This window comes from Zootoca vivipara, chromosome 6, assembly GCF_965207765.1.
Source record: "Zootoca vivipara chromosome 6, rZooViv2.hap1.1, whole genome shotgun sequence".
In the NCBI taxonomy this organism is placed as follows: Eukaryota; Metazoa; Chordata; class Lepidosauria; order Squamata; family Lacertidae; genus Zootoca; species Zootoca vivipara.
In genome coordinates, this window is record NC_142589.1 from 68,870,728 (window position 1) to 68,885,062 (window position 14,335).

A 14,335-nucleotide genomic window follows, 5' to 3' on the forward strand; every position below is an offset into this window, starting at 1 on the left:
CAGTAAAACTTGGCTTAGTTCCAAAGTGGGGAAGAGCACTCACCACAGCCAGAGGCTGTCCTCCAATCATATATGACGGCACCCTCTTTCCTACAGGTTTTAGCATAGGCCTCCAAGGCCTGGCAAAGGATGTTCTTGGCCCCTCCATTGAGACACACGTCATAAATGCAGCTGTCAAAGAAGTCATCTGGATTCACTATGGAATGGCATTCTCCGAAGGGACCCCCCGAGGTTTTGCTGATCACCCCACAATACTCTTCCTTTCCATACAGCGCCCTCTTGCTCTCATCACATGTTGGGCAATTCCCTCGACAGTAATCCCAGCAAAAGGGGTCCCGGTCCTTGACTTTCCAGCTGCTGGCCCAGCTTATGATGGAGGCAGCCTTGGTGCCATTGAGAAAGACCATGTCGTCTGCAGGGTTTTGATTGAAGTTTCCACAGAGCCCACACATGGCCCCATAGTAGCTGCTGGGGAGAGTGATCACCAGGTGCCAGTTCCAATCGTACGTCACTTGGAGGCCGAAATCTGTTTGCAGGACAGCATTGGTGCCGCTCTGGTACAGCTTGATCTTGCCACCTTCAAGAGTCAGTGGCAGGCTGGTAATAGCATCATTTAACTAGAGACAGAATGTCAACACACACACATGAATTATTCTTTTATTTTTCCTTTGTTTCCATGCAGCCATGTGTCTAAGAAACAGGAATAGACAAGCTGATCCTAGCCTTAGGCTGAAATTCTAACCCCACTTACAAGGGAGTGAGCTTCAATGAATTCTTCAGACAAAGTCTGGGGAATCTGCATGCATTTTAGCCATGGCCACAAACCCAGTGACAGGGAATCTATGGGCCATCCAGCTGTTGTTGGACTACAATCCCCATTAATGCTAGCCACCATGGTCAATGGTCAAGGATGACAGAAGTTGCAAACCATTCCCAGCTTCTTCCCTAAGCTTTTACTGCAGGTGATTCTCAAGGAATTTACATTTTCACCACCTACCTCTGTCCATGGTACTGTTTCACATGAGCAAGCATCACTTTGGATAGGTTAAGTTTTTTTAGTGGTCCTTGGGAATATTAGTTGGCAGCCCAGACAAGTCTGTTGGGCTTAGGTGGTCACTTCTGTTTGGGCAGTGCAGTCACATAGGAGGGTCAAAGCCAGCTAGAAGGTGTAACCAAGCCAAATCCAGTTGTACTAGCAGCTGCTCATACTCTGGTTTCAAACCTTGAGCCCAAGAAAGGGACTCAGATTGTGTTTATCTGTACACCATTCGGTTGCCAACTTGCAGTATTTACAGCATCTTTCTTAAATGCAAACATCACAAAACAAGCTCCTCGTTGGATCCTTACTAGGTAGATCCACAGCACACATTTCCCATGCCGAAGCATCAAGATCATTAGATCCTGCTACGGTTTCTTTTGACCAGATTTGAAATCAATCTAATGCCAAATAGGATTGCAGCTTAATCACACCACATTCCCCCCTTCCCTATATTCTGCCAGCCACAAAGGACAAAGAGATCGGATGTCTGGATAATGAGGGGCTTTTAATCATGCGAAGTGGCATGAAGGTCATACCCTCCATCATTCAGAGTGGTATAATAATCTCTCGAGAGTGACCTCCAATCACTAGTATTTCTTCTCCCTCCTGATATAGATATTTCTTCCATGCTCCTTTAGACTAATATCAGGCTCTCAGAGTGGCTATATATTGGAATGAATTCCATTACACTCAGTGGGGTCATCCCACCCTTACTATTTGACATACTCGGATTCTTCCAGTTTCCTGTTTGTGGATGGAGATCTTGTACCCATAGACATAGATGTTGGTCAGATGCACGTAGGACACAGCCTGGTTTCCCCTGTTGTCGTTCTTCTCATCGATAGTGAAAGGCACCAGCGTAGCATCATTCCCACAGTACTTGGCAATAGTGTAGGAACAAGTGCCCTGGAAATCAAACTTCTTTTTGTCAAAGGTATGATAGTGTGGGTCCCCCCAGGCCCAGCAGGTTCCTGTGAACTGTGGTTTGCATTTGGCTTGGCCATTCTCCATCTTGCATGTCTCCTTTTCTCGGCACTTCAGGGCTTTGCATGGATCTGGAATGAAAGGTAGGAAATGTGAGTGAGGGCTAGAAGTCATTCAGTAAAAAACTAAAGGTGCAGAGGTGGAGGGAAGTTTTATCCATAACAAAAGGGCATAGGTAGGCAACATGGTGCCCTCTAGAAGCTGTTGGGGTCCAATTCACATAAGCCTTGACCTGCATGGTCAAAATTGATGGGAGCAAGAAGATCTGGAGGGTAACATGTTGGCTATCTATGTGATGGGGGAAGCAACACACAACCCTGCCTCATATTTATTAGGCTGGAACAGGCATCCCCCAAACTGCGGCCTTCCAGATGTTTTTGCCTACAACTCCCATGATCCCTAGCTAACAGGACCAGTGGTCAGGGATGATGGGAATTGTAGTCCAAAACATCTGGAGGGCCAAAGCTTGGGGATGCCTGGGCTGGAATGTGCCTCTGATCTCTGATATTGCTTCTTGCTTGTTAGAATGGAAGACAGAGAAGTGCAGGTAAGTTTGTGCAAAATCTGCCTGCTGTACAAAGGAAAAATGTAGAATTGTAGCTCTGGTTACTTCTGCCTCTGGCACCACCCAGCGGTGGCATGTGGCTCCAGGAGTCTGCCCAGAAGAGAATGCTGCCCTAGAGATTTAAAAAAAAGGGTACCTTGCCCATCATTTATAGACTCACATACTACATTCCTCACAGAAGGTGCTATAATTTCCTAGCATATCTGTGCCAAGACCAGGGATTAGGCACAATGAGAATTGTAGTCCAGCAACATCTGAAGGGCCACAGGGTCCCCACCCTTCACTTGATTGACTCTCTCCTTACCCTTATTAATGCAACTCATGATTCCATCTTGGACCTTGCAGTTCTCATCGGCAGCACAGTTGTGGGCCTCACAAATTACTCCCTGGCCTGGGATGCAACGGCAGCTCTCCTGGCATACGTTCAGCAGAACCTTCTCATTGGGCTGTTGGGAGATTTGGGAAACAATAAAATAGAGCAGCAACAACCATCCCTTCAGTGCTTTTCTGAGGTATAGCTTGAATGGGAAGGGACTGAGCATTGGAGGAGGAGCAAGATTTCTTTTAACAGAAAGGGCTGTTAGGCAAAAATGGGGAAATGGGTGCATGAATGAATCACCACCAACTGCACACCACGGTTTTTTGTTTTTTGTTTTTCATCTCAGCTCCCAGTGCCACAACTCTTCAAGCCTTTCAGTTGAGATAATTTGCCCATTCCACAGCTCTCAGCTTATGCTGGGTTTATGTCCCTTGAGGTTGCATGTAAAGGCAAAATCACACAAAGTCAAGATGACCCCTGGAATTGCCCCCACTGTCCAAGATCTCACAGGTTCTTGGATGGCCAGTGATATCTTGCGGCAGCCTCCCGGAGGTCTTGTGCCCCAGAGCCTGGTAAGCAAAGCAGAAGGCTTAAAAACTCTTTCTGTGAAGAGTTTTCCTGCTCCCCGCCTTGCTTACTGGGTTCTAAGATGGTCACATGAGGGTTTTTGAGGCTCCTGAAAGATCTCACGATAGTGCCCAGAAATCAAGGGTATCCCACCCCCTTTCTATTGATTTTTCAGCAATCTGTGCAACTGAGTAAGTAAAATCAGATTATGTTGCTAGTTGACTGTATAAACAAGCTGTTAGTAGATCTGTCCTGTCATTACACTTAAGTTGCACATTTCCTCTATCTGATGCACCCAGTGGCAGAGCTTCATGCTCCAGAACTGGGGCGGGGGGTGGAGAGCAGGTGGGAGCGTGGCTGGCATGCATCTCGGGGCATAGTGTGCATCCCGGGGGTGTGGTGTGCCGCCTGCAGGGGCATGGCATGTGTCCCAGGGGCATGGCACACCGCCTGCAGGGACATGGCACCCAGCACGGGCAGGGGTGCTGCCAGGGGCGGTGCGCTCCCCCTGCCCTTTTCCTCCGCCAGTGGATGCACCTCCTCCGACCAATGACAGTTCATTTTATTTATTCCATATTTCAAAAGAAACCATTTAAACATTTCAAGACTGAGAAATTGTGGAGATGATCACAACAGCTTGTGATATGGGGTTCAAAAGAATGTGAAACTGGGAAAGCATGCACTGAAAAAAAAAGGGTTCGGAAGGCCAGCTACCTTGTAGTAGCGTCCATTCTTTAAGCACCCACAGTCTTTTGCAGCAACACAGCCAAGGCCATCAAAGAAGAAGCCATCATTACACTGGCAGCCCTCAGCACAGGTCTCCGGACAGGCTGCAGGGTCTGTGATCTTGGCACAGGAGGTGGAGCAGAGGTTGGTGCAAATCTCATAGTGACTGTTGGCTGGGCAGCGCAGAGCTAAATGAGGAAAGAAAGAAAAAACATCCATGTTAGGTGAAAGGCTCCCTGGTAATATTTGGGATGTCTGGGAAGCTGGCAAGTGAAATGCAGAGAGAGTGGCTAGTAAAGGGCAGAAAATGTCTTTGACAGCTGTTGTTTTTGCAAAAGACTAAAACAGAAAGCTGATGCTAGAATGAATATATGTTCCTTAACCCCACTGTTTTGATCATTTTTTCACTTATCTCATATATTTTTGCTCCAGCCATTGAAAACTTGCCCATTCAAGACAATGGATGTTTATATATATATATATATATAAAATGCTTAGGTTTCTGCAGGAACGTTCTGCAGCCAATCGGAAGCTGCAGAAGCCACCCAGATGTTCGGCTTCCGAAAATTGTTTGGAAACCGGAACACTCACTTCCAGTTTTTGATCGTTCAGGAGCCAAAACACATGAGTTCCAAGGTGTTTGGCAACTAAGGTACGACTGTATGTACAACCCTCGCCTATGATGGGGCTCACAGCATTAACATCCCAAAAATTCTTGCTTATCCCATAGCCACAGTCCTGGATTCAAGCAGAAATCCAGTGTGCCTCTCTTTCTCTGGCTTCTGCCTGCAGCTTACTCTCTCTCTTTTACACCTCTGGCCCTTGTCCTTCTCACCAACAGCCAGGGGAGAGGCAGAGGCCACCTATGTGCCTTCTGGCACAAAGCAACTTCCTTTGCTTGTTTGCTGTGTATTCTGAGAAGTATCTTGCTAGGTACCAATAGGTCTACAAGGCTGCTGACTCTGCTCTGGCTCCTTTGGCTGCATTTCATCACTCAGACACAGACTGAGCTATCAGAGTAACTGCCCTTGCATACCTGCCCGCTTTCCTGATTTCCAGCATACCTTGGTTCAGGGATAGTGAACCTTGGGACCAGGCCCAAATATGGCGCTGTCTATGGCCCCAGAAGGTTGCCAAGAAGGGATCACAACCCTTGTGCTGAACAAGGTCCCCACCCTACCAACTTATGTTGCTGGTTCCGGCAGGAACTCATTGAAAACAATTTTCTAGATACCTCTGTGATTTGAGTTTGTCAGTAGGTTGTGGAGCATATAGTCAAGAGGGTAGTGACACCCAACTCGAAAGGTATAGAGCATCTAAGTGTGGGTTCAGTCTCTGCACAGATTGAGTCAGTTAGAGCCTTACAAATGAACACACACCTCTAGATGCGTCCCAAAGTGACAGGGGATCAGTTCAGATTCTGCTCCCATTTCTCCTCTCCCCCCGAATGTTCAGTCCCCAGTACTTACGACAGAAGGAAGGGCTTCTCCAGGGCTTGACAGAGACCCCAGCCTCTTGGCAGACAGACACGTAGCTCTGGATGCTGTTGCACAACACCTGGCTGTCCCCGTTGCCCAGGCACACATCGTAGATGCAGTTGCTGAAGTACACACCGGGATCGACCTTTCCGTGGCAAGCACTGAAGGGGCCATCAGGCGCAGTGAGGACCCCGCAGTAGTTGCGCTGTTTGAAAACGTCCTTCTTCCTTTCCTCGCAGACTGGGCAGCTGTTCCCAGAGCATCCATCTGAGCAAGATCTATCTGCCCCAGGGACCCGGACCTTCCAGGAAGCACCAAATTTAGCTATGTCAGAGGTTATTACGCCATTGGGTAGCAGGAACTCGTCGTCCTTCTTCCCGTTGTAGTTCCCACAGAGGCCTTGCATCTGGCCACGGTAAGTGCTTGGGACTGTGACTGTCACGTGGTAAACCAGGTCGTAGCTCACAATGAGACCAAAGTCAGTTTCTATCAGGACTTTTGTGCCATGTTGATAGGCTCTGATCCGCCCAGCAGAAAAGGATATAGGGACGGTGTAGATCAAGCCATTCACCTGCAAGAAGAAAACAGAACATTCGCTGGTTGAGTAGGATTGGCCTAAGGGTTGTTTCTTATGTTGCAAACTCATACTCCAAGGATTGGCAGCCAGGGGGCAAACTGTCTCAAAATAATAATAATAATACTATATTAGGAGACATTTGCAATAAAATGCTAACAAGTTTTCATCAGAATTCTAGGGAGAAATGCCAGCTGATAAAGAAATGTGGAGAACTTACGACAGGAAATATGAGAGAAAGAAGCTGATGGACTTGTTCATCCTTAATTAAATGAATAAGCCAAGACAATGTCTTAATGTAATAAAAAAAAAGATGAATGGCTAAAGATCTAATGATTTGCCTCTCCTTTCTGCATGGACTCACCTTCACTTGACCTTGCTTGCTCTGCAGTAATGTGAGTGTAATGCCGTAGACAGTGACTGAGACCATCTTGGTAACAGCAACCTTCCTGTTTCCCCAGGGCTCGTTTTCCACGTTGACAGTAAAGGCTCTCAAGAGCCGGTTGTTTGTGCTGGCCTTAGCCAAGGTATAAGTGCAGGTGCCTTGGAAGTCAAAGGCCAGTCCATCAAATGAGAGATAGTGAGGGTCACCTGAAGCAGAGCAGGTGGCGCGGCTGGTGGGGTAGCAGTTCTGGAGGCCCTTCTCTACCTTGCACTGCTCCCCATTCTTGCAGCTGGCGGGCTGGCATTTTATTTGCTTGCTCTGTGCATCACAGATGCAGCGTTTTGTGCATGTTTTGTCTCCCCAGAACTGCTCACCGGGCGAGAAGGACTTCCCCTCAAACACGCACCCACAGGCAGCCTTGGAGATGCATTTCCCAGCATCCAACACAAAGCCTTCATTACATTGGCAGGTCTCTACACAGGGCAATGAGGAACAGTCTTGGAGCCCAACTTGGTCATTGCAGGTTGCAGGGCAAGGAGATCCACAGGCTTTATAATGGCTGTTCTCAGGGCAGGATTTGGCTGTCAAAAGAGACAAGATGATTGTCAACAAGGCACGATTAGAAGACACAGGGAATCTGAGAGTTAAGCTATATTTTGCTAATGTGGGACAAGGGAAAACATACTGAACTGTGTTTTTATTTTGATTGTATATTTTGTGGTTTTTATATTCTGATTTTATCTGGTGAATCGCCCTGAGACCTACGGGTATAGGGCTGTATATAAATTTAATTGGTAGTTCTGCTGCATACTCCCCTTTACCCTGGCATTCAACCATTCCTCATAAGTCTATTCTGGGTCTGGAAACCAAGCCTTATGATGAACAGATGAAGGAGCTGAGTATGTTTAGCCTAGAAAAGAGGAGACTGAAAAAAATATCATAAACATCTTGAAATATCTTCAAATATCACATGGAAGATAGAGCAAGCTTATTTTCTCTTGCTCCAGAAGCTAGGAGCTTCAAGTTACCAACGGCTTCATAGAATCATAGAATCACAGAGTTGGAAGAGCCCACAAGGGCCCACAAGGGCCATCCAGTCCAATCCCCTGCCAAGCAGGAAACACCATCAAAGTATTCCTGACAGATGGCTGTCAAGCCTCTGCTTAAAGACCTCCAAAGAAGGAGACTCCACCACACTCCTTGGTAGCAAATTCCACTGCCGAACAGCTCTTACTGTCAGGAAGTGCTTCCTAATGTTTAGGTGGAATCTTCTTTCTTGTAGTTTGAATCCATTGCTCCGTGTCCGCTTCTCTGGAGCAGCAGAAAACAATCTTTCTCCCTCCTCCATATGACATCCTTTGAATATGGCTATCATATCACCCCTTAACCTTCTCTTCTTCAGGCTAAACATACCCAGCTCCCTAAGCCGTTCCTCATAAGGCATCGTTTCCAGGCCTTTGACCATTTTGGTTGCCCTCCTCTGGACACGTTCCAGTTTGTCAGTATCCTTCTTGAACTGTGGTGCCCAGAACTGGACACAGTACTCCAGGTGAGGTCTGACCAGAGCAGAATACAGTGGTACTATTACTTCCCTAGATCTAGATGCTATACTCCTATTGATGCAGCCCAGAATTGCATTGGCTTTTTTAGCTGCTGCATCACACTGCTGACTCATGTCAAGTTTGTGGTCTACCAAGACTCCTAGATCCTTTTCATATGTACTGCTCTCAAGCCAGGTGTCACCCATCCTGTATTTGTGCCTTTCATTTTTTCTGCCCAAGTGTAGTACTTTACATTTCTCCTTGTTAAAATTCATCTTGTTTGCTTTGGCCCAGTTGTCTAATCTGTTAAGGTCATTTTGAAGTGTGATCCTGTCCTCTGGGGTATTAGCCACCGCTCCCAATTTGGTGTTGTCTGCAAACTTGCTCAGGATGCCCTCAAGCCCATCATCCAAGTCATTGATAAAGATGTTGAATAAGACTGGGCCCAAGACAGAACCCTGTGGCACCCCACTAGTCACTACTCTCAAGTTACAAGAAAGGAGATTCTGACAGTCACAGCAAACGATGGGGGTTCTCCAGTCCAAGACAGCAACTTGCTTTTCCCGGAAAGCTATAGTTCTTTAACCTATTTATGGTAAGTATTCCAGGCAGAATGGAATAGTGAAAATTAGGAGGTGCTTTTACACCCTAAAATAGTGGCTACTAAAGTTCCATTCCCAGGTTCATTGTGATCTACTGTGGTCCTTCAGTTACCGCCCATAAGGGGTCACTTTCTTTGACAATCTACAGATGAGCACACAGTAATGTTAAAACACAGCATCCAATGCTGGAAAGCCAAAAGATGAAAACATTGGAAGTGGAAGAAACCACAAACAAGGACTGGATACTCAATAGGATGTAGCCAACTTTAGTTATTGATTTAAAAAGCTCATTTGTAGCATAAAAACCTAAAGTATACGCACAGATTCAGATACTTACTGCAAGAGCAAAGGGCCACAGAGCCATAGCCATCAGCATGTACACCTCCAAGAATGAAGAGCCCAAAAGGAGCGCTGGGATTCTCTACAGAGAGGGCACTGGCTTCTTTGCCCAAGCTAAGTTGACTGAAAGAATACTCTGTTCCAGGGATGCGTGTCCACTTGGCATTTGTAATGGCTCTCTTCTCTAATGTGATCCCATTTGAATCTAAGGTTTTTGCTACGATGACAGCAAAATTATCAAGCTCCTTAATCCCGTCAATGTGATAGGATGTGCAGTAGCTGTTTAAAGCAGGGACATTGATGAGGAAAGGGTCGTATTTCTTGCTGTTACCAGCAAAAAAGAAAAGGACCTGGATCCCTGCATTGGCAGAGAAGAAATAGGACTGAGATGGCTGCATTTGGAACTGGATGACTTCCCCAGCCACTGCACGGCGGGAACCTGGAGTGGCCCCAGACTGGTATTGGATCAAAGTGTTATCTTGGGAAGCGACGACATACACAATGTCAGTCTGAGTTTGGAAGGGCACTGGGGGAACTATGAAGGTGGTGCCCCAGCTGGAAACAGGCAAGAGCTGCTCAGCAACATGGTCACAATATGAGAACTTCTGGACACAGATGTGCCCACTCAAAACAGCCACGGGCGCAACGGATTCAACCTTGGTACCAGACAAATCAACTGAGCATTGCAGCTGGATGGCTTGGAAGGCTTTGAGGTCAACAACAAGCCTGCTCCCTGCACCATAAACCTTCCCTTGGAATGTCACAGCCCCTTTCAGGTGAATAGTGACTTGAGTGGGAAACTGATAGGCTACAACTGCAAATTCCTTGAAAGTGTTTGCCGCATCCCCCACTGGGGTTACCACATAATATGATGTGCCCAGCTGCTGAACTGGGTACACGACTGTGGCAGCACTTGTTGAAAACTTGTCATTGTAAGAAAACACCGATATATCTTTGTCAGCTTGGATCCGCACAGTCTGATAAAAAATGTTGGTCCCCTTCATCTCTGAGGAGGCTGGAACCACAATGGACACGGTCTCCTTCTCATTGACAGAAACCGTTTTCTGAAATGTAGATTTGTTCACTGTGACTGTGACGGTGGTTGCAGGATGATATCCAGTGATAAGCAGCTGAAGTTTAGGAGTGCCGTTACTTTTGTATGCGTTCTCCAGGAAGGCTGTGATAAATTCCGTCCCTCTGGAACTTGCTCCACAATACCCTGCAAGGCAGAAGGAATGGATAATTAGCCAAGTGCAAGTATCTCAGTGCTGGGCTTTAATCACTTGATGTGGCAACGATTAGAGTTGTTGTATAATGATCTGAGTAGCCTATCTTACAGCAGTAAGAAAATGATTACTCAAAGGAACCTATTAATATTCCTGTTTGGAATATTAATTCCATGGAACCAATAAAGTAGTACCTCTGAGGAACAAATGATTATTCATCTGTCAATACATTATGAAGCATCCCTTAAAAATATCCAGCTTTTCCTATGATAGCCTGCCTCACAGAAGGAAGTTTTGATTGTAGCCTGGCGAGGCCTCTAGTGAGATTCCGTTACCCAGGCTGTCGTGTTCCAAGCAAACACAGTTGAAAGAGCACCTGGTAAATTTGTTTCTCTTCGTTTCAACTCTTCCTAGAAATATTGAACCAAGATATGGTCATCTACATACCTTTCCCATTTCCAGGGCCGGCTCTAGGGGTAGGCTGGGTGGCGCAGGGCTCCAGGGCGCCGGGCTGGCAGGGGGGTGCCGCATGGAAGCCATCCTGCGCACTGAGCCCACCAGGGCGAGGGCGCCGGAGCGATCTCCGCACCACGGCGCCTGACATGCTTGAGACGGCCCTGCCCATTCCCTCACAAGTAATTGGGTCCTCCCTGCAAGAGAGGGCAAGCGTTGCGGTGGGTCCCAGCAACGAGGTCTAGCGGGTGGGGACAATTGGAGCAGCCACAACACCCTATTGGTGGTCCATCTGACAGGGTGCAAATGGGCTGAGGGCATGCCAATCAAAGAGTCAGATGGACCACTATTTAGGCGCTGCACGTGTCCGTAGAGAGCCTTCTTCTCCGGCACAGGGCATCAGAACACCCGCCCACCTCTCCCTAATTTTAGGGCTTTCACTTGACCTTGCTATGCTGTCATGTGTCGTCTGACGTTGTTGCAGGGGCACGGCAGGAATTTTCCCCACTTGGCTGATTGGCTGTTGCCATTTGGGTTTTGCCTGCCACGTAGCAATTTGTCACAACTTGTACGGTTGGCGGATAGGCTGTGGTTCATGCTGATAGGGGTGGAATGATCCCTTACCACCCTATCCACAGGTATTCCTCTTAAAGGAATCCATTGGACTTCTGGTTGGTATTCCCCCAAGCGGGGTTGTGCCCTCTCCAGAGTTCTGGGCACACATGGGGGAATCAGGGCCTGGCGTTAGTCAGGACCCCCGTCCCAGGTGTGGACCTGGTTGCTGACTCATGGTGCGCCCTGAGTCAGCGCTACCCTAGGTAGCTTTCGGAACCAGAGCCTATGCAACCACTCACTTGATTTGCAATCAATAAAGTTGTGGCCTAAATTCTGCCAAAACCAAACCAAAAATATGAGTCATGTCTGAATTTATTTCTAGGCCTAGGTTAAAGGATCTCCACACGCAACTGATCAGCGTGTTGCAGCATGATAACAGAACAAGAGTGTTGGAGTGCAGATGCAGGAAGGCAGGTGGTCCAAGTGAGTGGGTGGGTGGCCTAGGAAGATGGCTGAGTTTGTGCGTGGCTGAAGCTGACAGTGGGGAGCCCAAGCAAACAGAGATGGTGGCAGAGCAGGCAGTCCAGGCAAAACTGGAGAGGAACAATGAGGACAGACTGAGACAGCTCCCTGCAACTGTCTTGCCCACTTCAGCTTCAGCAGCTTCAGAAGACAAGGAGGAGAGAAATGGATGTGGGCATGTGCCCCAGGCGAGGCACTGAGGAACAGGCAGGGCTGGGCAGGCAGCTCACCAACATCCGTCCTGCTCTCCCACTGCTGTCCATGGCTTCCCTCGTCCTCGCCCTCTGCAGCTAAGTATGAAATGGCCGTGGCAGCTGGGTGGAATGTCTAATGGGAGGGGACATAGTTCAGGTGAGCTCTGAGTGGAAGAAGGCTCTGTGTTTGGGCAAGCTGTAAGGGGCATTAGCAAGGTCAGTGAGAGTGCAGAGTTAGCAAGGTGGTGGAGTTGTAAAAGCAGGAGGAGAAGGGCTTAATAGGGTGTATAGGGAGGAGGAATGGGAATGGCTGGGTGTAAAGGAAGGGGAGTTTTACCAGGTGTTAAGGAATGGAATTGGTGAGGGGGTGGGGGATCTGGTAGGATGAATGAGCAACAGTACAGCCCCACACCCCTACCCTAGCTACACCAGCAAATTTGACTTACGTACTGTATGAACATACCATGTTCCCCCCCCAAAGGAAAAGAATAAATAAAACTTTGAATTAATGAATCAAAGGTATTTCTCAGCTACCCCATAAGAAAAGTTCTCTAGGTACCTTACCAAATAATAGTTAAAAATATGATTATTAAATAAACAACAACAACATAAGGTGCAACACAGCAAATAGGGTGTGTAAGCAATAGGGTTATTATTATTATTTATTATTATTTTATTATTTATACCCCGCCCATCTGGCTGGGTTTCCCCCGCCACTCTGGGCGGCTTCCAACGAGTACCAAAATACATTAAATAAAATACAAACATGCCTTCAAAACGTTTTAAGCCGCAAAGTCATTAAAAGCCAGGTGGAATTTTGAAAAGACAAAGGTGCTGCTGGCTCTGGAAAGAATACAAAGCAGGGGAAGGTGCTACGGTAGACTGGGGTGCAGTCTCTGAGAACAGCAACTGAATCTATGAGGAAAGGCTTCAGAGTTTGAGGTCTGAACAGTGTGGAGAGAATGGAGAGAACGAATAACTGCTCCTTTGTTCCTATATTAAGGTTTTAGGTTGTTAGCAGAGTGTGAGCTGAAGTGAGCTGAGAAAACCAGACAGGCTCGCATTTTGTAAGTTGCATTTTGTAAATCTTTGACTTTAGACATTCAGAATCAGTGTCCTCCGGGTGTGGTTGGACTCCAGATCCCATCATCCCTGACCATTATCTTTGATGGCTGGGGATGATGGGAGCTGGAGTCCGACAACATCGGTCATAGGTTACCCACAGTGGTAGGGACTGGACATGTGTTAACTCAGCCAACAATACATTGGGCTGGGTGCCAGATAGCCATAGACGCAAACTGGAATTCTGGGTCAAGGAAAGTTTAGCCAGGTTGTGAGCAAGTCCCTGTTCTGTCAGCATCTGCATTTGCCCCACAGTGAAAAATGTGCAAGTAGTGTCTCATTTGTAGGGCCAACCTGCAGGTTACCGATTAGCACTAAACTCACCAAATAGGAGCACCAGCCTGATCCAAGGCAGCAGCAGTCTTGTTGCCATGGCTAAAAAAAATAAAAAAAAATAGCAGAAGAAAGTAGTTCAAGTAATCTGCAGATTCAAGGTAAATTCCCATCCTCCGATCTGATCATTTGTCTCTTGAACATCTACAACATGCCTTCTAGAGCCTGTGTGGCAACATATACGAATTCTAGCTCCCTTTTACCTGGCTCAGCAAATTGTAACCATCTTTCTCCATTTCTTTCAAACAGCTACAACTATGGTTACATGAGAAGTCTGAGCAATTTTGCCTTTGTCTCACAACTTTCCCCTGAGAAAACCCATTGTTTAACGCTAAATTGGAACATATGTCAATCTGCAAAATACCGGATTGCTGTAGCCTCTGATTCGGTGCTAAACCACAGGTTTTCCCTCAGGGAAAGTGGATGGGTGGCTGAGCCTACAGATGATAATCAGAAATGACTGAATCGTGTGTGTGTGTGTGTGTGTGTGTGTGTGTGTGTGTGTGTGTGTGAATGGATAAAGCCTTGTTGGCATAAAAGGATATTCAAGACACATCTGAGAACTAACACCAAGGATCCCAGACAAATGTCTGCTGCAAGAGAGTGCCCAACTTCTAATTGAAGCCAGTTGGGCTTCTGATACACAAGGGACAACTAACAGTATTTGACAGACCAACATGATACCGATACCATTAGGGAATAAAAATGTTCTGTTACAGATCTTTAACTGGTCGTTTGCCAACCTGGGGTCCTCCAGGTGTTTTGGACTACAGCTCCCCCAGTCCAGAACATCTGGAAGGCATCCACAGGC

The 14,335-nt window shown here is 47.1% G+C and overlaps 1 protein-coding gene across 1 annotated transcript in view; it reads right to left on the reverse strand.

The window, feature by feature from the left end:
- LOC148685394 (IgGFc-binding protein-like) overlaps positions 1–13,760 on the reverse strand; it is a 29,558-nt gene extending 15,798 nt beyond the window's left edge. The window contains exons 1-9 of the mRNA XM_088671327.1: positions 13,728–13,760; positions 12,106–12,202; positions 9,118–10,380; positions 6,617–7,218; positions 5,670–6,249; positions 4,189–4,388; positions 2,893–3,034; positions 1,766–2,094; positions 44–617 (exon numbers count right to left, since the gene is read on the reverse strand). Of these exons, the coding sequence (XP_088527453.1) occupies positions 44–617; positions 1,766–2,094; positions 2,893–3,034; positions 4,189–4,388; positions 5,670–6,249; positions 6,617–7,218; positions 9,118–10,380; positions 12,106–12,202; positions 13,728–13,760 (3,820 nt within the window). The remainder of the gene's footprint in view (positions 1–43; positions 618–1,765; positions 2,095–2,892; positions 3,035–4,188; positions 4,389–5,669; positions 6,250–6,616; positions 7,219–9,117; positions 10,381–12,105; positions 12,203–13,727) is intronic.
- Between the last annotated feature and the right edge of the window lie 575 nt (positions 13,761–14,335).